Genomic DNA, 24,923 nt, shown 5'->3' with positions numbered 1-24,923 from the left:
CTCTCTCTCTTTTTTTTCTCTCTTTCTCTATCTGTCTGCTTTTATTTATCTTATCCGCATGATATGAAAACGCCGGTAGATCTCGCCGCGCGCGCCGGCGAGTTTTGACAGCGCGCGCGGCACGATAGGTGGGGGACAGGCGGAGATAAGGGGGCGCGCGCGCGCGGCCATATTGGCTACTTGTGACTTTCGGGTGGAACGAGTAAAAAAATAACCCAACTTTTCCTCGTCTCTTGTGCGCGCAGGAAAATGTTGCCCCGGAGGATCGTCCATTGATCCACGATACGGCCGATCCTGTCAACGTGACTGCGGCGTTGCGCCGGGGTATTTCACCGTTCCCACGAAGGCTGTCCCTTTCCTTGGAAAATGGTGCGTTCGCCACCCACGGGGGTTGCGGAGGCCTCGGCCCACCGTAACCCGAGATCGCACGAGGCATCGCCGTCCCGTCTGTACGGTATTTCTAATTTGCTTTTGATTCTTTCACGCAGAGCTTCTTCGGTTTTGGCCAATCCGCCGACATAGAGATCACGTTGGACGGCGCTGAGACACGGAAGACCGCGGACATCAAATCCGAGGATGGCAAGAAGGAGCGGCACTTGCTCTACTACGACGGCGAGACTGTGTCAGGCAAGGTAGGACCTGCATCCTAGTCATGATCTGGACACGATCATTGCATTGATCATCCAGCTTGATGTGTGAAACAGAGGAATGACTTGACAGGCCTGAAATGTTAACGCACTTGCATGTCATATGTTCAATGAGACTTATTTGTTCCATGAAAGTTGAATGAATCTTGCATCCTTACTGCGCATAGACTTTTTGTTTATAATATATCTAATGAATTGTCAGTAATAGAATTATATATCATTCATCTTTTATTTGACAAGTTAAAATATGATTTATCAACTTATATAATATAATAGAGCTATAGATTTACAGTTTAATATTTATTATTAAGATATAATAATTGTAGGGAAATATATATCTGTGCATGTAATTGCATCTTATGTTCTTTGAGTCTTGTATTATGTTAATTATTTGTAACATATTCTTTTTGATACTTTCCAATGTTCCGTTATATGCTTTTGTAATATAAATCTATTGCTAAATCAATGCTTGCAGATTAACATCAGTTTACGGAAAGCTGGAAAGTTAGAACATCATGGTGTCAAAGTAGAATTTATTGGACAAATTGAGTTATATTACGATCGAGGTAACCATCATGAATTTACAAGTCTGGTTAAAGAATTGGCGAGGCCAGGAGAATTAACACACAATACAATGTATACATTCGAATTTCCAAATGTCGAGAAACCATTTGAGAGTTACACGGGTTCCAACGTGCGATTAAGATACTTCTTGAAAGTGACAATTGTACGGCGAATTAGTGACATTATTAAAGAACTCGAATTAGTTGTGCACACTCTTAGTTCCTATCCAGATATGAATAATCCCATTAAAATGGAAGTTGGAATTGAAGACTGTTTGCATATCGAATTTGAATATAATAAAAGCAAGTAAGTTCTATATTGCGTGACATTTCTATGCTGCTCCAATAATTGAGCTATCAAATATTGATAACTCTATCCATCTTTTCAGATATCATTTGAAAGATGTAATTGTTGGAAAAATATATTTTCTTTTGGTTAGAATAAAAATAAAACATATGGAGATAGCAATCATCAAACGAGAAACTACAGGCTCTGGTATGTTATTATAATAACTTGTATGTCGAAATGTATCACATAGCTATAGTAATTAATTATAATTTCCTGCAGTTTTGTATGCATGCAGCATTGCATGTTGGCAAAATTGAAGCGCAAGTTTTTAGTTTTTTAAGAGCTTTTCCCTCATAGTTATTCATGATACTAAGGCTATAATTAGAATATATATTTGCAGGTCCTCATACGTTCACTGAGAATGAAACCATAGCGAAGTACGAGATCATGGATGGTGCACCCGTTCGAGGAGAGTCCATTCCCATCAGGGTGTTCTTGGCTGGATATGATCTGGCGCCTACAATGCGCGATATTAATAAGAAATTTAGCGTTAGATATTATCTGAATTTGGTTCTTATGGATGAGGAAGATCGACGATATTTTAAGCAGCAGGTGAGCCATTTATATAAATTCGCACTTTTCTTTAAAATTATATTTTTATACGTTCAAACGAAAATATTATTTTACTTATATTTCTCTTTATATTATCACTTTCATCTTTTTGTAATCTGCTCAGGAGATTACACTATGGAGGAAAGGTGACAAGAACAGAAAATCGCAAACGGCCTCGCCACACATGCCATCGCATTTAGTATCGGCCGAAACAGGATTTCCACAAGGTGCTGCCCAGAATGGCCCACCATCAGTACCGCCTGGCTCCGGTCAACTGACGACGAGTAACGTTACGAACGCAGAGGATACTCCAGCACCAATCGAAGGCATGACACGAGAGGAAGGAGACGGCGAAGGTGAAAAGGAAGGCGGTCTAGAAAGTGATTGAGTCTCCGCGTGTAGTTCTGTTCCTGGTGCCACTTACGGCCCAGATTAGTTGAGAACGTTAAATATGGCTGAAATATGCAACAAAAAAATTAGCTTAAAAAGAAAAGTCTCTTTTATTGTGTTGGGAGATTTGTTTTTATTAAAAGAAAAACAGCGGGATATATAAAAGGCCTGCTAGCAAAGTTGTACATATTTTGGATACCTTATATATACATATATACATAATTGAGAGCGAATGCTATTGCAATTTGTAACTAGCAGAATACCGATCAAAATTATAATAACTATGGAGAAAATAGATTAAAACAGGTGAAACTTGATTTTTTTGAACAAAATAATTCGATATTAATTAACGAGCCACAACAATGTTGCAAATGACTATAATATAAACAGGCAATATAGATATTCCTGAATGGACGGCTTATTAATCAAATATTAACCAACGGTACATTTTGCAAAACATCTGGGTGTTACAGTGTTCTAAATGTTTTATACAGACAATTGCCCACTGACCCGCCCACTATATTCTGAAAATCCAGAGTCTCTATGGCAGCGTCGTGCAATGCAAAGAGAGATTTATAAATACAAAATGGATATATACTCACAAAGGCTGCCCCATATTAATCCGTTCACCTAGTCTACGAATACTATAAACGAAGACAGCTACTTACGTGTGTACATGATGCATGTTTTTGAAAATAGTTTATATAATATAAACACACAACGCGCCTCGAGCGAAAAAGATCGCACTTATTTTTAGAACGAGTTTGTACAAAAGAAAGAAAAGAGAGAAAGACATCGATTGCACGACACGAGTTATAGTTACCTTCAGCTTTGAGTTTAGCGCAGCTCTGTGCGTAGGGACAATTTCAGGTAGAGTTTTATATGCAAGAAACATGCATTTTACGTAACGTCAATCTTCCAAACAGATACAAATTATATCTGCTCAAGTCAATATGCCTTTTTGAACACGAGAGTGGACTATGATAGATTAAATAATGGGGTAGCCGCCTCGTGTATTTATAAATATATATAAATATATATACATAAATAACTACAGTATACGTGTGTGAGTATATATACATATCTAAAATTTCTTATTCTTATCTGACAACAATGACTAAACTGATGTGACTCCAATAAATCGTGGCAACAGATACAGATAAATAATATCCCATGGAAAAAAATGAGATCTGCATAATGAATTCTTTAATGATTATGTAGTTTTTGAGAAAATTGATTTTGCATACGTGAAAGTAACGTCCTTTAATTCCATTATAAAATCACTTTTCAAAAACTATAAAATCAATAATGAAAATTTATTCTGTACGTTCCACTTAAGTTTTTTTACGAGAAATTACGTCTTGACAATTGTACCACGATTTACACTCAACCCTCCGTATGTATATGTAAACATACACGTATTTACATATTGTAATATCACGCAGACAGTTAAGTGCGGGAATATTTTCTTCCATCGTTGCGGTATTGCATTAGACTGTGGTGATGAAAGTAATACTGCCGCAAAAGGGAAACCTATCGTTTTGTACTGTTCTATATCATGAAGTTTGACTGTAAAAAAAAAACCGTATTGAGGAAATGCATAATATTAGATTATATATACATATATATAAACATACACAGGCATATGCATACATACATAAAAATAATTTACATTAAAAATATTTGTTGTAAATTAAAATCTTTCGTAACAGCTCTGTGCTCTGTTTTGATAGTAGAAAATGAAAGGTAAAAGAAAAATAGGTGAAAAATGAAAAGAGGAAAAAGGTATTTGTTGGTGAGTTATTCCACATGTCAAATATGTATGTATATTGTATGTGTATGTATATATACATATATATATATACATATGTATATATACAGATATACATATTATCATGCGGTATGCAATTAGTTGTATATTTTAATGCCCATATGAATATATTGTATACAGTGCGTATATGCACATATATGTATATTGGAATCATTACTAATTGATTTATGTATATATATATACACACACACACACCTAGTCCAGGCTTTGATCCTGCCCACGATTCTACATAACTTTTTACATGTTAATTAGGAAGAAAAATTAGCGAGACAAGTCACCTAAATTTTACAAAGTATGTAAAACGCACGTTTGAACGATTGTTAAAGTTGATATGACATTATTTTTCTTTTTTTTATCGAATTGTTGGACAATGTAACATATTCCTTACGTAATCGTAAAGTGTAGAAAATAGTGATTAAAAATGAATTATACTGTTTTGCTGACTTTTTTTTAACAAAAGTGTAAATCAATTAATTACATTTTTATTTAATAAAATATATATAATGTATTTGTGGGTCTCGCTTTGTCCTCTCTAATGATTAACCGGCTCTAAGAGGAAAATGGAATTCTGTAAAAGCGCAATTCAATTGGTCATTTTGATCGCTGACACAGCCGAGTAATGGAAAATATCCAATAGAAAGATCTGATTCTCAGGGACAAAATTATCGTCAACTAGGGACCCTATAAAATATTATTTCCTATTGGATATCCGATGTGCATCCAATGTAATTTTGTAGTGAATGTGATATGAACTGTCCATTACAAGATTTCGCTACGGAGTCTTGTTTACAATTGTGACAGGTTAGTGTTTTTCAAATAGATTTTCAGATAGAATTTGGAGTTACTAAGTTAAAAAAGGGAAATATGTCAAGAAAGAAGCATAATATATCGTATATTAAACCGGACGAACCAAAATTTCTGCGGGAATTAAAAGAACAGATTGGATACAAAGAAGGTCCTACTGTTGATACCAAGGTAAGATGTTTGTAAGTTATTTATCATAGATTTAGAAAAATAATGATATGCTATTTTATTTATACCCATACTTTGTATTTAAGTTTATAATTAAAATAAAATATAAAATGTAAATGTGTATGATTCTTTAAATTAGAGAGAAGTTTTGCCAGAAGCATCCGACGATGAAAGAGAAGAGTTGGTCGATGAAAAACCTATTGTTGTTGTATTAAATTCTGGCGATTTGACAGCGGAAGAAGCAGATACTTTTAAGAAGCAGAAAGAGGAAGGTCTAGAAACAAAGCAAAAGTTAAAGCTGTAGACCTGCATGAACCATTCGACATGGCATTATATAATATGAATCTAATTGCAACATTTATTTATGGAAATTATTAATTTGCAGAAGAAAAGAATGCCCCAGCTGACCTCTCAAAGAAGATTATATTTCGCAAGACTAAAACAACAGATACAGAGTCTACAACTGATTCAGATAAACCTGTGAAAAAGAAAGCAAAAAAAGAAAAGCAAAAAGTTGTCCTGTCCTTTGATACTAATAACGATGATGAGGAAAATGTTGGATGATTGGATTGAGAACTTTTTACTTGAGTGTACATATTATGTCTTATATATAAATATTTTTTTGTAAATAGCAATACATATTGTAAAACAGATTTTTAAATTAATTTGTTATTGATTCAAGAATTATCAATATTAGAGAGTAAATTTTCTTCTATAAGAAAAAAATGTTGATTGATAAAATATGAAGTGTCTTGTAAAAAAAAAATGCTATTGTTAAAAAGAATTTTTATTTATATGTAAATATAATTGATGTTCTTAAAAAAGAGATAGGTAATTTTTTTTTACAAAATCATGTTTAAATAAAACATATTAATAATATACATAATCTGACAAGTCTATTATATTTATATATTTATATATATGCGTTCTGCAAATGCGTTTGATAATCGAAATGTTTGCATAATGCAAATGGTGAGGGAATCTCATTAAATTCAAAGTTATGTAGAACATGATATAGAATCTTCTGTTACAAAATCTTTTACAAAAATTAATTTATTTTTTTCGACTTTCAGAAATTTCCATAATAAATTAATGAATTACCGCGTGGATTCCACACGCCAAAAGGGCAAACGTGTCCACCCCATTTACGCCATTTTGATTGCAGCTCGCCCTTATTTTTAGGGAAGCACCTCTCCCATTGGACGTACACGTGTACTCGGTCACGTGACGACGTGCAACAACCGCCACTGGCCGACCGCCGGCCCTTTAACATCCGCGATACGTCATGGAACGTCGCGGGTCACGTGACGGCCGGTCTGCCATCTTGGCAGTTTCGCCGACGGTAGTAAGAGGAGCGGATCGGTGACGTCGCGGCTGAAATAAACATCGTGTGCGTGCGAGCGGCTCGTCGGCTCTCGACACGAGGAACGCCGACGTATTGTGGGCGACGTTGGGAACCGCGTGTGCCACCGCAGGTGTTCGCCGGCGCGCCGAACGAACGGTCAGTGGGAATTTAAATAAGCGCGGCAATCCGGGTGCGTGTGTCGTTGCGTGCGTTGCGGCGATCGTCGTTCGGGGGGATGACGAGGCCGCGGTCGGCAGCTGTTCGACGTGCGGCGGCACGTCGCAGCCGCGGTCCGTCACGCAGAAATGGCGGGAGCATTCGACCAGTCCCCCTCGCTATCGCGGTGGCCATGGCGTGCGTGAACGAACGAGTAAATGAATGAGAGAGTGTGTGAACGCGTACGTACATACATGCGTGCGGATGCAGGTACGTACAAGGGAGACAGAGCGAGAGGAGGCGAATTTCTCCATCCCGCGCATCCGCGTACCGCGTCGCGTCGCGCGTACGATGCCGCTGCGATTCGTCTGGATTTTGTGTTTTTTTCCTCGCGGCACGCTCGCAGCACGCTTGCGACACGCTCGCGGGGAACGACGTGCTCAGGACCGTAGCGCGTCCACCGGGCGCCCCTCGAGTCTCTCTCTCTCCCTCTAGTTTCTCCCGCCTCCCACCATTGCAGTTTTCGTCCCGCCGCGCAGGAACCTCTTCAGTCCGATTCTGTGCGACAAGCCTACGTATGTGTTTCGACCTCCTCTCTTCGCTATACGGCCGTGATGACGGGCACGCTTGCATCGGTAAACAATGCCAGGATTCCAAAATGGAGGCCAGAGTAGGGATTTCGTTATTAACCAGCAATGTCAGAAACTCGGAACTTCAATTTTGCATCCGCGTTGTGTCAATGATGATCGAATAATTTTTTTTTTTTGTTCTATGTATCAATTAGTTTTCCATTCTACATGCGACATTTATGAAAAATAATAATCTCATATAATTATAGAAAAATAACTTTTTCTTATCTAGAGTCAACATTTTTCAATTTATTTTATCGACGATCAATTTTTGCGATATAAATTAATTGTATTTGTCATATATTCTCTCTCTCTCTCCCCCCCTCCTTCCCCCTCTCCCTCCCCTCCTCCCCTTCTCACCCCCATTCCCCCCTTCTGCCTCCTCTCTCTCCTCTCACTCACTCTCCCCTTTCCACCCTCATTCCCCCTTCTCTCTCTCTCTCTCTCTCTCTCTCTCTCTCTCTCTCTCTCTCTCTCTCTCTCTCTCTCTCTCTCTCTCTCTCTCTCTCTCTCCTCTCTCTCTCTCTCTCTCTCTCTCTTCTCTCTCTCTCTCTCTCTCTTCTCTCTCTCTCTCTCTCTCTTCTCCTCTCTCTCTCTCTCCTCTCTCTCTCTCTCTCTCTCTCCCTCCCTCCTCCTCCCTCCCTCCCTCCCTCCCTCATCCCTCCCTCCTCCCTCCCTCCTCCTCTCCTCTCCTCCCTCCCTCCCTCCCTCTCCTCCCTCCCTCCTCTCCCTCTCCCTCCCTCCCTCCCTCCCTCCCTCCCTCCTCTCTCTCTCTCTCTCTCGCTCTCTCTCTCTCCCCCTCCCCTTCCCCTCCTCCTCTTCTCACCCCCATTTCCCCTTCTCTCTCCCCCCTTTTTCTCTCTCTCTCTCTCTCTCTCTCTCTCCATCTCTCTTCTCCACCCCCCCCTCCCATTCTTTCACTCACTCACTCATCGCAAAGAAAAAGAAATAGATAAACAAAAAACGTAAGAGAGAAGGAATATCTGGAAGATTCTGTACCGAAATTTGATAAAACCGTAAATTCTACGTGAATTGCCTTTGTAAGGGTAAGGAACAAAAATGTATAGCAAATTATCTTCAAATTTATAATAAAATCTTAGAATTGGGGCACTGACACCATTTACATTCTCTCTCTTTCGCGATAGACGATATGATCGTGTAATTGCAGAAATGTTGACGTTCGAAGAATTTTATTTCCGAGCTCTGAAGTCAATTTTCTAATAAACAATAACAGCAACATTATATTAATATTATAATTTTCCATTCAGCAAGATATAGATGTACACACACACGCACACACAAGTGCGCCAAAAATCTGAATACAGTCAAATATCTCGCAAACAATGCAATTTTAAAAAAAAAGTTTCAGACGAAAGTTACAAGATTTCGAGAGGGTTACATAATTATGATATTAATTCATTTTCAGATGGAGCTATTATCGAGATTTTTTATGATCCTCTATTTTTTAAAATATATTTTTTGTATACTTATATATATTTTTTGTTACGCAGTATGAGATTCCTCTGATTAATCTGGATATAAAAATATTAAGATATAAATATCAAAAGGTCAATAGTTTACATGATATTTATACTTTATTCATACATTATACTATGCATGAAAAAAAATTAAAGTAGGTTATCAAAAAATGAATGGTTTACGAGATATTTTACGTTTTATGTCAGAATAAATCAGAATAAGTCAGAATAAAATATAAAATATGTTGTAATATATAATTATATTGGTGAATAAAAAATCATCAAGATTAATGTAATGTTACTATTAGTTTGTATCTATTGGTTTCTTTTTAATTGGAAACGTCTAATTTATGTACATGATCTTAATTATTCTTTTACGCAAGAAAATATATATTGAAGATACTTACGAGGACATCAATAAATCTTAATTATTCATGAACAAAATAAGATGACATCATATTAATAACATTATTGAGAATAAAATTTAATTTGATATTAATATGTAAAAACTATGATTATCGGATTTAATTTGCGAAAAGATATGTATGATATTACGTCACCGGTTGCCTTTTTTAATTCGCGAAAATACGTGATTCCACGTCGTTGGAAGACAGCGAATATCTTAATTGCGATTGGCAGCTTAAAATTCCATTGTTTGTTGAGCAGTCGCTAATAATTTAAAGAATTTTATTTCGAACGGTTTTTGATCCATTTTATGAAAATTAAGATTAATCTCGTCCACTTTGTGAAAACTAAGATAAGACTCGAAGAAGATCGGCTCTGATTTTTGTGAGATAACTCATATCGATAACAAGTCATAATAGTTCCAGAAGTTAAGTATTTAAACTCATCGTAACGACTTCGTTAATACTCGACATTAATTTTTTCAAATTATGATTTCAAGATAATTCCAAAATTTACGAAATGCTAATTGAAATTACGATTCCACGTGATGTATGACAGCCATCCGGCTATCGTCGGATTGTGAATCGGGAAGCAATTTTTTTTCTTTTTTTTTTTCCTTTTTTTAGTTGAAGTTTTTTAGCGCACAACGTCGCTAATCCTAAGCTTACGAACACCAGTAAAAGTATAACGGCGATTGAATTACGCGTGTTAAACACAGATATGGTGAAATCGTGAGAAACACCGCTCCTCCGTCACGTTCGCTGTTACCCGCGCTCGCTTCTTGCCTCGAAGGATTACAAATAAACGAGCTTGTTTATCGTTCCTTTTGTCATATAAAAGAAAAAAAAACAAGGGCGCGAAGAGGAGGAATGGCAAATTAAAACGACCAACTTCGCGCCACGGTCGTGCGATTAATTGCACGAATGCAAGTATCGTTTCTACGACGAGGAAGCGCTGCATTTACAATCGACTGTCATAATCACGATGTAGAAAAACAATTTTTTATGTAAATACAAATTATCGTAAATGCGAACGCTAAAAAGTCAACTCTAGCGACAATAGTGACGTTGATTCGCTGTGGTTCAAGTCAAAATCGGTTTCGATACGAGATATAGGTGAGTCAATAAATTGAAAGATTCACTTTACGAATTCGTCTCCGAGGTAAATTTCCGAAATCGGGAAGTTTGTCGGCCACTCGTTTATGTTAATTCCTTAAACAGCGCAAAATTCACCGTGTAATATCTCCATTTTGTATAACGCATTATAACGCGTTTTAAATGCTCACATTCTTTAAAAATTTGAACATTTTAGAAAACTCTTCAGTCATGGGATTCGTTCTTGCACTGATTCTTTCAGTTCCTTTCTTTATATGGTCTGTGATTTAGAAACTCGTATATAAAAAGATCATACATATGAAACATAAAAGACGTATAAAAATACATGAAAAAAAAACATCTGTTATTCTGCTAAATTTTTTAACACTTTTTTTTTTAAATATTTAGAATTTCTACGTGTCTCTTGTGTAGAGAAATAACTAATCTTACTGATAAATAAAAATAACAAGTTTTTAATATAAATTATCTTGCAATCTCTCTTTCTCTCTCTCTCTCTCTCTCTCTCTCTCTTTCTCTCTTTCTCTCTTTCCCTTAAAAAATATGTCGGCAGGATAAATTATCTAAGAAGGTATCGAGCGAGTTACGCAGAGGGATCTCAAATTTTTCAGTCCTTACTGATTCCGAGAACATTTTCCCGTTGCAATGAAAAAGCCATTTTGCATACGAGAATTCACTCCTACTCAACGGCTTTATTATTACTTTTATTACGGCATTGATTTTGCGTGTACTAAACTTGGCAACGCTGTGTGTACCGTCGGAGCGCACAATAACGATTTCAACAGTTAAAAACGTCATGCGGAGAGAAGACGAGGAATCCAAAATTGATTTCGATGTAGCCCACGCATACGCATCGTTCCTGGCCGGTCGTTAGCTCGTTAAGAAACGTGCAGCACTGCAACGCGACACATTTCGGAAACCTTCCTCCCCCCTCTCCCCCCCCCCCCGAAAAACTTGCATCATTATTCTGAACATAACGAGCGCATGAATATGTTTTGTAAATACGTTTCGTAAAAATTAATTCAATGATCGATAGTTAATAATTATCTTTTTTAATTAACTCTCTCGTAATTGAGAAACTCTCGGAGAGACTGTTACTTCAGTTAAACGACGAGAGTGGAGGATTTAAGGACGGAAGGACGTGCACGGTGCTACACGTTTCCTCTTGGCATCATGGCATTGTACCGTTACCGGAGTTAATCGCTTCCCCGTTGGATATTGTCTTAACGCGATAAGATGACCCTAAGATAGCTTTGGGTTCTGTTTATTATGTTTTAGCATCTTTTCATCACATATTTAATTTTCGACAATAATTTATAAGATAAAGCGTCTCTCAGTGAAAAGATACGTCATCGTATTAGAGCTTAATAGACACACTTGGCTTTGAGGTCGACTTTTCCTGTAAAGCTCTCCCGTCGAGAGAGCAACGTCTCTCAGCGGTTTGGATCTCAAAATGTCTTGGGTCGAATTCCGATTAACATAATCAATGGTTAATTTATTTCAATGCTATTTTATTAAAATTATTGATTTTTGGCACGTAGTTCGCGATATAAGCAAGAATTAATTTCGCATTTATATGTAAATAATTTTTAAATAAATTTATATATATATATATAAATTTGAAATTAATTTTTGCTTATATCACGAACTACACGCCAAAAATTAATAATTGTAGTAGTAATAATAATAATAATAATAATAATAATAATAATAATAAAAGAAAAATTATCAGACTGCCAAGATCGAGTTCGCTGAGAGTTGCCTTCTTTATTCTCTAATTATTTGAGACTTAGCTTAGCATATTACATATTGTATTGTTTATTAATTTTTCGTTGTCTCTAATACATTACGACACATCATATTTTTTAAATGTTTTTAAATGTTTTACACAATTGATTGCCAAGTGAATTAATCAGGATTCGATCTCAAAGCCATTCTTCCATTTTTATGGAAATATTAAGTTTCAACATCTGTTTACGATTTATTGGAGGATACGATTTTACGATATTTTATGAAAGTCTGCTTCCGTCTGCAAATTATTATACGAAAGCTGGCGGACATCTTTGTAGGGGGGAAAAACGACACTAATTTGGCCGGGGAAATAAATCGAGAAGAAAATCGACACGGTAGTAAAGCGGGATATCTCGTACAGGTTTGATCGCGTATTTTTGCTGTGCCGAAAGATATGCCGGGATCCAAGTAAATAAGTGAGAATCCGCGATACGGACATCGTACAACGGACCTATCTGACAACGATCTCTCCTAGGAACCGCCTCTCTCCTCCACCTTCTCTGTTCCTGTCTCTCTTCCCCCTCCCCCCCCCCCCCGGTGATATTTCTCATGAAAGAAAAAAAAAAAACAAAAGCGCAGCTGTACTTTCTGAAGGTTCATCCAGACGGATTTACCGTGGGTTAGGCAGGGACGACTAATCAAACTGGCCCCATGGGGCGGGGCGGGGGGGCGAGGGGTGCCATATTGTCGCGTTCGTCGCGTCGGTGTGCGCGCGCGCGATTGGTCGATTTTTCTTGCACGTACATATATACATTTAATATGCAAGGGGAATATATGCAAGTCTCTCATCTGGACGGGCCTTTAAAGCGCGCCGGGGGGATCGGAGGGGATGCGCGCCGCGGTCCTCGCTACGGTCCTGATCGCAACTTTTTTAACGCTTCCCATCCGTCGTGCCTGCCCTCTAGTGTGCCAATCATCAGCGATGAATGTGTGCTCCCTATTTACAGGTTTTGTGAATAAACCGCGTGTAACCCCGTGCCTCCCACGAGTAATTATCGGAAGGGAATATCGCGACTGCCCTACACGGACACCGCACCACGGGCGGCAGCCAGCGACGACGTCGCCGTCACCGACGAGGATCGCGATGATGTCGCGTCGTCCGACGCTCGCGTAGACAACCCCGTCGTTGCCCTCGCCGTGAAATCGCTGTACGCTCGTCATCTTCGTCTTCTTCTTGCTCCTCGTCTCTAGGTGCGTATATACGTCATGCGACAATCAAGGTCTCTCTCGGAGAGATCAGAATCGACTAGGACGTTAGACGAACGATTGGACGAGCTGAAAGACAGACAGAGAGAGAGAGAGAGAAAAGGGGAGCACGTTAAATTCGCATTTGGAGAAGACTGGAGAACTCGGAAAAATTAACCTCAACTTCTCCGGTGAGACGGAGGGGGTGAGGGTGGTGGCGGGAGGGAAGCGGCTCCCAGCTAGCGCGTCACCTGTACCTTCTGCACTCTCGCACACTCGAGAACGGGAGCTTCTACTTTCCAACGCATAGTTTGCAGTAGCTGACGAGGTACAGCGAGAGTGGAAGACGCGTGGAGAGTGCATGATGTGAGAATTACGCGCGACATGAATGAAAGCCGCGACGGCGACCCTCGCTGATCACTTGCATCGCATCAACGAGCTTTTATACTCCGACCGGTGCGTGCATGGTGCGTGTGCGCTATCCGCTATCTCTCTCTCTCTCTCTCGCTCTCTCGCTCTCTCGCTCTCGTTTGTCTCCCCGTCCGTTCGTCCGTCCGTCTGCGCTCCTGCGCTCTCGAGCGCGCGTCGTCGCGTCCTCGGCGGCGCGTCGAGTCGAGTCGAGTTGAGTCGAGTTGAGTCGAATCGAGTCGAGTCGAGTGCATCGCCCAAGAGTGTATCTTCCTGACGGCCGTTGAAACCATCGCGAGTCGACGCACGAGGGTGGACGAGGGCCCGTCGCCGGGAATAAACGAGGACGCGTTCAGATTGGGAAACGAAGGCGTTTCTGGATACGGTAAACACCACCTGGGAGTCGCCTCGCCTCGCCTCTCCTGTCTTCTCTCTCTTCTCTCCTCTCTCCTCTCCTCTCCTCTCCTCTCTCCTCTCCTCTCCTCTCCTCTCCTCTTCTCTCCTCTTCTCTTCTCTTCTCTTCTCTTCTCTTCTCTTCTCTTCTCTTCTCTTCTTTCTTCTCTCCTCTCCTTTCCTCGTCTCGCCTCGCGCTCAGGAGAGCCGCAAGCTCTCGGTCTCGCGTCGGCGTGCACCTTCCTGCACTCCGAGATCGGTGCGGTTGCCCGCATCGCGCGCGCGGAAGCGACGGCAAGGAATAAGAGCGGGAAAGAGAAAAGGGAGAAATAATAGGAGCGAGAAGTGCATAAGAGAAGAGCATAAGAGAACGCGTGCGGAATGACGTTACGCGACATGACGTGACGTGACGTGATGTCTCGTCTCGTCTCGTCTCGTCTCGTCTCGACCAGCATTTCGCGGTGTCAGGAGAGACCGGGAGGGGGCCACCAAGTGTTCGAAACGGGATCGACGACGTCAGGCTGGCGAAGAAAACACGCGCGTTTCGCGTCGGTAAGCGCGGGAGTGATCGCGTCGATGCGATGCCCCGAGAGCAGCCGCGTCCGACGAACACCGCTGAGGAGAAAAGAGCCCCGGAGGAGATTGCCTCCTTCAATCTGGAGCGGAAAGGACCAACTGGACCGTCGATCATCCGTCAGGTTGATCGGAAGAAAGAGGAGAATCATCTCTCTGTCGAGAGAGATCTTTCTCTTCTTCGTCGTCCCGGGTTACCGTAACGCGTTATAACCTCTACGTTGACACCGTCCTGGTTGATGACCGAGGATTTCGCCGTTCTTCCCCTCTCCCTCCCCCCTCCTCCTCTCTTTCTCGTTAAACGTTTCTCTCGAGATGACAAGCCCGGAGTCCAAAGTCGTCGCGCGAGTTCGTCGCTTTCTTGCCTCCCTTCCCTCTTGCCTGAGCCCCTCCTCACGACGCCGGGGTACATCGCGAGAGGTTCGTGGTGTGAACGTCACGCTCTTGGACGACGACGTATCCCGCGGGCGGCCACGGTAATGCGAAACCTCCCCGGATTCGCGAACAGGACATTTACAAAGAGAGATCCGCGAATCCGATTGATGGGCATTATCTCGTTCTTATCATCCTCATCCTCATCGTCCTGTCGTGCCTGTCTAATGTGTAGCGCCTCGTCGGAAAGCTTTGCGCGCGCGCAGTCGCTACCCTGTACGTACACGTATACTCCGCGTGCGTCGGGATCTTTCTGGGTGTAGGTATAGAGAAGAGGTTGCGAGGATTAAGAGAAAAGAAGACAGCGAAATGCGGCGCGCACACGGAGGATCGGCATCAACGACTGACTGACAGACCAGTTGGCTGGTTGGCTGATGGATTGATGGAGTGAGTGAGTGACTGATTGGCGACTGACTCGCAGAAGCTAGCGGTGGTTAGCGAACACAAGTTCGTGCGAAACGACGCTAACTGTTTTAGCGCGAATTCTCTCGGGGCCAGGAGTCTCGGAACACCCGTTCGTGTGCATCCGTCTGACCGTCCGTCCGTTCGACCATCCGTTTGTCTGTCCGTCCATCCGTCCGTTCGTCCGTCCATCCATCCGTCTGTCCGTTCGTTCGTTCGTCCGTCGGTTGTCGCGTGTGCGCGCGTGCAAGCACGGCGGATCGTGTACTCGCTCGCGCACCAAGAGAGAGGAAGAAGAGAGAGACAGAGGGGGAGAGGGAGAGAGAGAGAGAGAGAGAGAGAGAGTGTACTCGACGACGCTTCAGGAATCTCGGACAACGTCGTCGTCATTGCTGTCGCTGTCGCCGCGTTCGTCCGAAATTCCCCGGGCGCGCGGCATGACCGCGTGCCCGTGCGCGCGCGACGTCGGATACCCCCCTCAGGACGGACGGAAGTTTGTTGGTTATGGGAGCGAGAGCGGACGCAAGTGCGGAATTCGCAGCGCCATTTTGAAAAATTCGGCCCCGCTAAAAATTCCCTTCTCCCCTCTCGCACCCCCGTCAGGCCGCCCCGCGAGGTCGCAGAACGTGCAGCCTGAACGAACGTCGTCGTCTCGTCTCGTCCTATCTTGCCGATTGTTATCAGTGCTATCGTTAATTGTTTAGATCGACCGCGCGGCGGACCGCGGTGGACTCATGGAAGGCACGCTGGAAGAGTCTGCTGCCAAGGACTCTTCTCGGAACAGTCCCGACAAGCATCCGAAAGGTGAGCGTAGCCGCCTGTCCCGCGGTTGTACGTGTTCATACTGTGACGCTTGGTGAAGTTGCCTCTCGACCATTTGGTTCGCGTCCAGATCCTCCTCTGGATTGTACATCTTCTTGGATTTCTGTAAATCTTGAGACTTTTCTGCGATACCTCAACGTCTTTTTGTAGCCGGTATCAAATTCCACATCCGAGTATAATCCCGACATCTTCGTCTGTCTGAAAATACAGAATAATTATTTTTTATATGTATTGTAAAGCAAGTTCTTGTTGTAATTTACATAAATGTCGTGTATGTATCCATTTATCTACAAGCGCGAAGAAATCTTGATGGAACTAATATCGTTAAATTTTATTTATTACTGATCATATAGTTTGATTTATATGTGACATTTTACGTAAACATTGTTATTTGGTATCAGCCTGAAAATGTCTTCAGTAGATTGCTTTGGAACATTTATACTGTCATGCAATATTTTTGTGCAATATTTATAATTTAGAAGACTGCTTTGAATTTTTATAATCTTATATTTAAAGGCAGGAATACATTTGTTACTAGAAATATTTATGGTATGTTAAACGTAATAAATTTAGACGTAATGAATTTATTTTTAAATTACAGGCTTAAATAAAATTCAAACTTTTTATTTTTATTACTTTATTATTTTTATTTTTAATAATTTGGAATCTGATACATTTTTTTTTATGTCTTTTATTGGTGTCTTAAAATAATTAAGATCTTATTTATTTAACAAACAATGAACACTTGTGTTAATTATAACTCATTTCCTAACTGTTTGCAGATATGATTATCCCAAATGGTGTCAATGGGAACTATAGTGCTAACAATGAAGAATATATGGATACTAGCGATGATATAAGCAAGACTGCATTAAAGGATATTATCACTGAGGAAGAGGATGATGATGAAGAAGAAGAGGAGGAGGAAGAGGAGGAGGAGGAAGAAGGTGACGAGGAGGATGACGAGGATGATCCTGAAAGAGCAGTTGAGATTCAAGAAAGTAAGAATGAAGACAGTGAACAAAATGAAGCTATAGGTAATACTAGTAAGCAGGGTGAAACTGAGTTTGATTTGAAAAATGACTTTAAAGTATCCAAATCATCAGATGGTGTCAGTGAGACGAACAATTCTAGTGAAGTGTCTAAAACTGAAATAACCGAGTGTAAAAACACATCTTATGAAGTTATGGAAGTAGATGAACAGAGTAATAACTCTGATGTAGAGTGTCTCGATGAGAGTATCACAGAAATACAACTGGATAATGATGATGTGTTTATGTCGGAGAAAAACATTGAGAAGCAGGGCAACAATGACATGTTATCAAACTGTAGCTGTGACAGTGATGATGAGATTGCTGATAGCAGTATGGAAAAGTCAGATGTCAAGCTCTGTGAAGAGAACGGAAGTTGTGGCAGTCCCGATATCGAGGAAATAACTGACAGTGCGAAAAACAGCGATCACGATACGTCACTGGAACGTGCTATGAAAGATTCCATGAAACAGAGGAAATCACGGAAACAGGTAGATCTTAGTAATATCACGCCAAGAAGGAGTTCGCGCAACATCAAACGAACGAGCTACATAGAGAAGGAGTTGGAGGAGGAAGTGGACGACGATGGATCTGACATAGAAGAGATTAAACCGGAAGATCCACTGGCTGTCATCGACAGCAAAGACAAGGAGAATTCTAAGCTGAAGTCACCAGTTAGAAACAGTAAAACCACTATCGTTGTTAACGATACAAAGCGGCTGGTGGAGATCGCTGCCGGTAGTAAATCCGTCAAGGGCGGAAAGAAGGAGCCCACGTTAGTTATAATAGACACAAACTCCATCCTTTCGGGACGCAGCGGAGTGCCCGTAAGTAACAGCAAACCTCATCATTCTGTCTCCAACTCCAGCCCATTCTCGGTTGTCCCAATGAGCGGCATAACAACGCAGACGATGTATCCCAATATGAGGACAACCATCACTCCAGTACCCATGACTTCAAAAACGGCACAGTTGAGTCCGAAAACCAGTAGCATGACTACAGTCACGCCAACGATAGCGCCGATATTACCGACCTTGACCGACGATATGTTCGTGGTTGAAGCACCATCTTTCATAGTACCTTATGTATACGAAAAACCACCCTTAAAACCATTAAAAGAGTATGTCACCAAATTAGAAAGAAACATAGAGGAGAGAGAAAAAGAAGAAAAGTTGAGAAGACTCGCTGACGAGAATAAGAATGATGAAGAAAATAAAGATGATTATATGGATATTATTAAAAGGGGTAGCGATAAATCTGAGGATGAAAATGAAGGAAAAAGCAAGCGAGACGACGATGATCGAGACAGTTCGATCGACTTGATCGAGCACGGATTCAGTAGTATAGGTGACAAACATGATTTAAGGCAAGATGACAGAAATAAAATACCGACATACTTCGAACAGCCATTGGGAAAGTTCTTTATGCAAATCGGAATGAACCTCGTTCAGGAGTTTGTGCAAACTGATCTCTTACGGACTCAAAAGCGTAAACAAGGCAAGGGTAGTACATCGGCCGAGACTCAAATAGCTATTAATTCACTTATCAAGAATTTAGAATTTAGTAAAGAAAATAACGAACCATTCCATTTAGAAATGAAGAAATGCGAGTTCTGTAGCTTTAAAACGGAATCGACATTAGTCATGCAGCATCATCTAGAAACCCCGCATATGCGCAATTACGTTTACAAGTGTAATTTCTGCCCGATGGAAGTTCGTAGTCCACACGATATCCTATATCACATGGAAGCGGAGCATAATACTCGCGGCAGATTAGAGCGTGGTCCTGCTTTCCACCAATGCCCGAATTGTCCGTTTGAAGATAATCAGAAGGGTAAATTGACGCGGCACATCCTCGCCTGCACGAAAAAGTTTAGACCGGAAAGGAACCTAGAGCCCGCGGTGGACTGGGAACCGCCGGCCAAAATACCGCGTCTAAATCGTGCGCGACCGGTCGGTCCAACCAATCCAAATGCGCTCGCAGCCATGGCGATGAGCGCTAAAGGTCCTCAACCATTGTTACCAAAATTGCTCCCTACGCCAATCACGGGTCGTGGAAGAGGACGACCGCCAATGCAACCAAGATATACAACCGATCTGAAAACATTGCGGCCAGGTGCTACTACAATGCGGCAAGGTAATTTTTTTCATAGCGCTTTCATAGCAAAAGAAAATGTCTTTTTCAAAGAAATTTCTATTGCACACTCTTATACTTTGTATCGACGATGTATTAATGTAAGCTGTATTTCAGACAATGTTGCAGGAATGATGTATCGTCCCACATCTTCTGGTTTATTGGTACCCACGTCTTATCAATTTGGTAGTAACCAAATATTCCAGGTAATAATAACATTTTCTCTTATATAAATGTGTACTCATTGGGCATATGCGAATATTAATAATTAGATTTAGCGAGAAAAGATAAATCACCAAATGCGTTTAAAAATTAAAAACTCGTACTTTATCGAAATTGAGAAAAGAATATATGCCAGAGTAAACGAAGAATGAATGAGGAATGAACGAGTTTTTAATTCGAAATCTTTATATTAGAAGCAATAGACACATATTCGTTGTTATCTTTTTAGGAAGCGCTAATATATATTACACAATTATATATTATGATTTGTATGCTGCCATATTTTTATTTTATATATATATATATATATATATATATATATATATATCTTATAAGTTCAATATGCTTACTAACATACAAGGGCAATGAAAATTATGACAAGTCATGCCCTTTTTAAGATTAGAAGAAAACGCAATTCACATGCTGCATAAAAGTTTCATGCTATATGTACCCAGAATATTTGCATTAAATTATATCTGCATACTGTTCGGCTACTATGATGTTATTTATTAAGTATTATTTTCTAGAGAGACATATTATTTTATTTTATCATAAATTGACATTTACGCCATCTTCAACAAAGTACGAACATAAGTTGCCTAAAGCGCGTACTTAAATCAATATTTATAAATACTATATAAGATGGGTAAAAACATTAAAAGAAAGATGGAAGTTTTCAGCATATATTTAATCAAATTTTCTTCGGTGTAAATATGTACGCCGACGAAAGCCATCCAGTTAATTGCGAAAAGGATATAGTAACGGTACTCTCTTACTGTCTGTATAAAAAATGCTAATATTATTAAACTTTGTGATTCATTAACGCGGAATACATCGCACATGTAGAGTATTTGTATAATGTATGATCTCATGGTAGTCAAAACTGCATCGGCATTCACAAGAGAACTGTTAACTTAAGCAAAAAAAAATATTGGGAATAACCATCGTCGTATAATACATGTCTCATGCATTACATTTGTCACTTAACAATGAAGTGATAGATATATGTCATTTTTGTTTTTTTTCTTTTCTCTCTTTGAGATGTACGCGTTCTCTGGTCTTCGTAATGGTGCTCGCGAAACACGTACACGCTCGCGCGAACTCTATCACTTTAAATACATTTGAAAACTCCAAGAACTAGTAAACAAGATATATGGGTGGTGGCAGGTGGTGGGTGGCTCTGGGACTGTCATGTCGGCTGTCTCGGGAGTGAGTAGCAGTAGCGGCGGCAGTTCCGGTCAACCCACACCAATTGCACTTGTACCCAACGTAATCGACTCTCTGTCTAGGTTGTCCTCGTCACAGGTAAATAATTATTGGAAAGTAACCGGGGAGAGTAACTGATTTCGTGAGATGTCGCATGAGTGATGTGTCTTGCAAATACAAAAAGAACAAAAAAGGGGCTTTTAACATTCCCTAAATCTAGTCACGATTGTGTACTTGTAGTTGCTTAAAAATCTTAACACTGCTAATGAGAACATACTTACCTACATTTACTTATACAAATCGACAGTTTATGTATAATTAATGGTATACATATATGTAATATCTAAAGGACATATTTATATCTATGTTCCCGATATTCATTTTACACCTTTCTGTCCATGTGTGACAATGTAAGCTAAATTTCCATCACAACTAATATATTAATAATTTTACTTAATAGAAATACGGGTGTTGATTTTAATCTTTAAAAACATAATAAATTATTACACAGTCATAAAAAAGCTTAATAAATTGGGAAACAATGTTTCATATATTTGATACATTATTATTAATCTTTGCAGAATATAATTGAGTCAAGTCGAAAAAAACACATTATTTGGGAAAAAAAGGAAATTTACAATTAATATATACAAATTTAATAAAAGATCTTTTAGGCGGATATTAATAAATAATAATGAAAAATATTTATTGTTATATAATTTATGAAAGTAACATTATTGATTAGACATGAATTCCGTGTTTCTTAAATAACGTCAGTACTTTATATTTTTCAGAACACAACAGCCAGTCCAAAAAATCCTACAGCAAAATTATTAAGTCAGCCAAGTATATCTATTACTCCATTACCACGTACAACATCTCAAACCTCCATTCCAGGATCAGGAACTTCTTCAAAATCTGGAGGAAAAAATACGTTTGTTATATGTGAAATTTGTGATGGATATATTAAGGTAAATGCACAATAAATTTATAGATTTTTATTTTCTATGATACTTTTGTTGGAGTTGTTTGGAGTTGCGTAAAAATTTTTAAAAAGAAATACAAAATTTTCTATAGACAATTATCAGCAATAATTTATATAAATTGAATTCAAATTTGAAAATTTAAATTATACAATTATAAAAAATTTGATTATATAGAATTGTATTTTTGATTTTTATGTTATCGATAACATTATATATAGTAGATAATTAATAACTAATAAGTTATATACAATAATATATAAATCTTTGCATATTATTTTATATGACATACCGTTGTATTTATTTTAGGATCTAGAACAATTACGAAATCATATGCAATGGATCCACAAAGTAAAAATACATCCAAAGATGATTTATAACAGACCTCCATTAAACTGCCAGAAATGCCAATTCCGATTTTTCACAGATCAGGTAATTTTTTTTATATGTCATTGATTAATAAAAATATTTTTATAATTACAATACAATTATTTTTAATTGTAGAAAATATATCGATATATTTATATAAGAGTATTCTCTAGACATCAATTTTAATGAAATATAAATTTCAATTCTGATTTGATTTTAAGAATATAAGAAAAATCATTAAAAATTACATGTTTACATTCTTTTTCTCTGAATAGGGTTTGGAAAGACACTTATTAGGATCTCATGGACTTGTTACGTCCAGTATGCAAGAGGCAGCAAATAAAGGGAAAGATGCAGGTCGTTGTCCAGCTTGTGGCAGGGTAAGTTTTATTCTTTTTTCCTTTTTATCTATTTGATTAATAATAAAAGCTTTTATTTCCAAAAAAGAAAGCGAGAATATAAGCGTTATTTGTGTGACTTTTGTTCGTGTTGATTTCTAGGTATATCAATGGAAATTATTAAATCATGTTGCTCGAGATCACGGGATGACATTAAAACCAGCACATCTATCATATAAATGTACAGTTTGCACTGCCACATTCGGAATGTATAAGCAATTCGAGAATCACGTGTATTCGGCGCACAGTGTCGTAGCGAAGAGAGTAATGGATAAGAAGAATGCGCCCGCGTCTCCATCGTCCAGATCGAACGATTCGCTTCTAAAGCCATTGAAGATTAACGACGAGATCACGATTATTCCGCAACCGGCGAAACCCACAACCAGATCCGGTGCGATTCAAGGCAGGGGAAAATAGCAATGATGAGCTTGAGTGATACTTGTGTCTTGTCTGATCGAATTTCGCATAACTCTTTGTGGTACTCTATTATCGATCACTGCGAACGTACAGTGGTTAACGTGCCGTTAACGTGTACATGTGTATGTATACTATGCTTTAAGGCGAATTAATTCCAACATCTAAAGGAGAAAAAAAAACGAAAAACGAGGGAAAAGAAAAAGAAAAAAAAACTTACAACTCTTGAACAACAAAGGAAACTAGTTGACTGCGTAATAATATTCCATCAATGATTATACCGATATATATTTATTTAAGAATTTTTATTGTTGTTATCGGACCTACATAAAATAGACTGTAAAAACATTAAAGGGTGGCCTTCAGTCTGATTCCTTGGTTAACTCCTAGAGCTGCATACTCCCGACCTATAAACGCCTATATGTGTAACATGGACTTTTACGCGAAATATCAAGTGTATTTACATTTCAATATGACGAAAATGCGCCGTAATACGTCACGCGCAATACGGATTTACTCTCTTGCATAGCAAATTCTCTATAATGTAAATTCTTTTTCTAAGATAAATATATTCGAATTTATTCTATTTTGTTATTATGATGCTAATGTGACTTTGGGACAATGAAATTGTCCTTAATCTCCGATTTGATAGGATGATAAACATCATGTTTGCGAAGTAGTTTCCGAACGATATACGATGCGATAAATTGTACTAATTGACCAGAGTGCCCACGACTGTCTCGCGAATCTATGGTATACAGGTACTAACGACAAGTGTATACTAGCTACCATCTGGTTCTGGAGACATGATATACTTTTTCTCATTTCATCGTCAGACTTTTTTTTTGTTTAATAGTTACTGAAATTATCATCATGCTTTATTTATGATATTTCATAAAATTGTGTGTATGAAATAATTTATGTAACATGAAAAATCTTCGTTTTTTTTTTTAAATCCGAACTTGTAAATTGTATCTATATTACTATAGGTTTTTGAATCCCTTTAGTCGCGTGTACTGTAATAAGAGCAGAAAAATATCCAGTTTTATTTTAACGCTCCTATAAAAACAAAAATGTACATTAACATAGAATATAATATACAGAAATATATCAATAAAATAGGATGGCACACACAACTCGTGTATACATTTTTTCTGATAAATGATAAACGTGAATATGAAATGGAACATTGATCCTGTTAGCACACACAACGCGGCGTACATTTACATTTATATATGTATATATATAATATAAACATACACGATATTATATATATAAATATGTAAAGTTATATAGTATAGCAATATAATGTAGTACACAAGAAGAGACTATTCATTTCATTTTCTTCTTGTATACACTCCGAAACGATTATAGGATTACATCATATGTAGATAGACGTTATAAAAGAAGTAACGGGTTTAATTTAGCAATTTCAATTTATCCCGATATAATTTTTTTGTACGTTATTGTAGGATATAATTTTAGAGGAAATCGTAAAATCAGTGAAAGATATACGAGATAGTGCATTTTTGTGCACTGTATGGCTGTATTATTTAATTCTGCTATCTTGCCAAACGCTTATGGCAAGCCATGTTGATAAAACTAAGAAACAGACATAATTACAGAAATATATAGTTTATTGTAATAATTTGTACAATATTATATGATTATAAAAATAAAGTGTGTATCAACATTGAATTAAAATTCTTGCAATATATTTCGAACCTTCATA

General features: G+C 38.9%; 3 protein-coding genes across 15 annotated transcripts; all 3 read left to right on the top strand.

The window, feature by feature from the left end:
* The first annotated feature begins 132 nt into the window (after nt 1-132).
* Nucleotides 133-4,768, top strand: Vps26 (vacuolar protein sorting 26). Of its 2 annotated transcripts, none has more exons than XM_089077614.1 (6): nt 133-369; nt 489-632; nt 1,123-1,517; nt 1,600-1,706; nt 1,885-2,111; nt 2,236-4,768. In XM_089077614.1, exons 1-6 carry the CDS (start codon nt 367-369, stop codon nt 2,497-2,499), a joined length of 1,140 nt encoding a protein of 379 aa, XP_088933740.1. In that variant the 5' UTR covers nt 133-366; the 3' UTR covers nt 2,500-4,768. The 2 variants fall into 2 exon arrangements, with proteins under 2 accessions (XP_088933740.1, XP_011638943.2); XM_011640641.3 differs by having other exon boundaries at nt 135-369; nt 1,900-2,111.
* A 295-nt stretch (nt 4,769-5,063) lies between these two features.
* Nucleotides 5,064-6,190, top strand: LOC105428349 (uncharacterized protein KIAA1143 homolog). Its single transcript, XM_011640628.3, has 3 exons — nt 5,064-5,307; nt 5,444-5,576; nt 5,690-6,190. The coding sequence occupies exons 1-3, from the start codon at nt 5,197-5,199 to the stop codon at nt 5,866-5,868; spliced, it is 423 nt and encodes a 140-aa protein (XP_011638930.2). The 5' UTR covers nt 5,064-5,196; the 3' UTR covers nt 5,869-6,190.
* Nucleotides 6,191-6,625: 435 nt separating this feature from the next.
* Nucleotides 6,626-24,895, top strand: MEP-1 (zinc finger protein MEP-1). Of its 12 annotated transcripts, none has more exons than XM_011640573.3 (10): nt 6,626-6,805; nt 13,168-13,411; nt 16,318-16,417; nt 17,218-19,602; nt 19,717-19,805; nt 20,989-21,126; nt 21,822-21,998; nt 22,320-22,442; nt 22,655-22,759; nt 22,880-24,895. In XM_011640573.3, exons 3-10 carry the CDS (start codon nt 16,348-16,350, stop codon nt 23,192-23,194), a joined length of 3,402 nt encoding a protein of 1,133 aa, XP_011638875.2. In that variant the 5' UTR covers nt 6,626-6,805; nt 13,168-13,411; nt 16,318-16,347; the 3' UTR covers nt 23,195-24,895. The 12 variants fall into 12 exon arrangements, with proteins under 12 accessions (XP_011638875.2, XP_011638900.2, XP_011638857.2 ...); XM_011640583.3 differs by lacking the exon at nt 6,626-6,805 and adding an exon at nt 6,845-7,075; XM_011640598.3 differs by lacking the exon at nt 13,168-13,411.
* The last annotated feature ends 28 nt before the right edge of the window (nt 24,896-24,923 follow it).

Source organism: Pogonomyrmex barbatus, unplaced genomic scaffold (assembly GCF_055798465.1).
Source record: "Pogonomyrmex barbatus isolate J1 unplaced genomic scaffold, ASM5579846v1 scaffold2, whole genome shotgun sequence".
In the NCBI taxonomy this organism is placed as follows: Eukaryota; Metazoa; Arthropoda; class Insecta; order Hymenoptera; family Formicidae; genus Pogonomyrmex; species Pogonomyrmex barbatus.
Note: the sequence above shows the minus strand (reverse complement) of the source record. Positions and strands in the feature narration are given on the sequence as shown.

Coding starts and splice junctions, on each gene's coding strand:
- LOC105428349 (XM_011640628.3), top strand. CDS start 5,197: ATGTCAAGAAAGAAGCATAATATATCGTATATTAAACCGGACGAACCA. Junction 5,308..5,443: donor GTCCTACTGTTGATACCAAG/GTAAGATGTTTG, acceptor TCTTTAAATTAG/AGAGAAGTTTTGCCAGAAGC. Junction 5,577..5,689: donor TAAGAAGCAGAAAGAGGAAG/GTCTAGAAACAA, acceptor ATTAATTTGCAG/AAGAAAAGAATGCCCCAGCT.
- Vps26 (XM_089077614.1), top strand. Junction 633..1,122: donor GCGAGACTGTGTCAGGCAAG/GTAGGACCTGCA, acceptor CAATGCTTGCAG/ATTAACATCAGTTTACGGAA. Junction 2,112..2,235: donor GACGATATTTTAAGCAGCAG/GTGAGCCATTTA, acceptor TAATCTGCTCAG/GAGATTACACTATGGAGGAA.
- MEP-1 (XM_089077611.1), top strand. CDS start 15,019: ATGACCGAGGATTTCGCCGTTCTTCCCCTCTCCCTCCCCCCTCCTCCT. Junction 16,418..17,217: donor TCCCGACAAGCATCCGAAAG/GTGAGCGTAGCC, acceptor AACTGTTTGCAG/ATATGATTATCCCAAATGGT. Junction 21,999..22,319: donor TTTGTGATGGATATATTAAG/GTAAATGCACAA, acceptor TATTTATTTTAG/GATCTAGAACAATTACGAAA.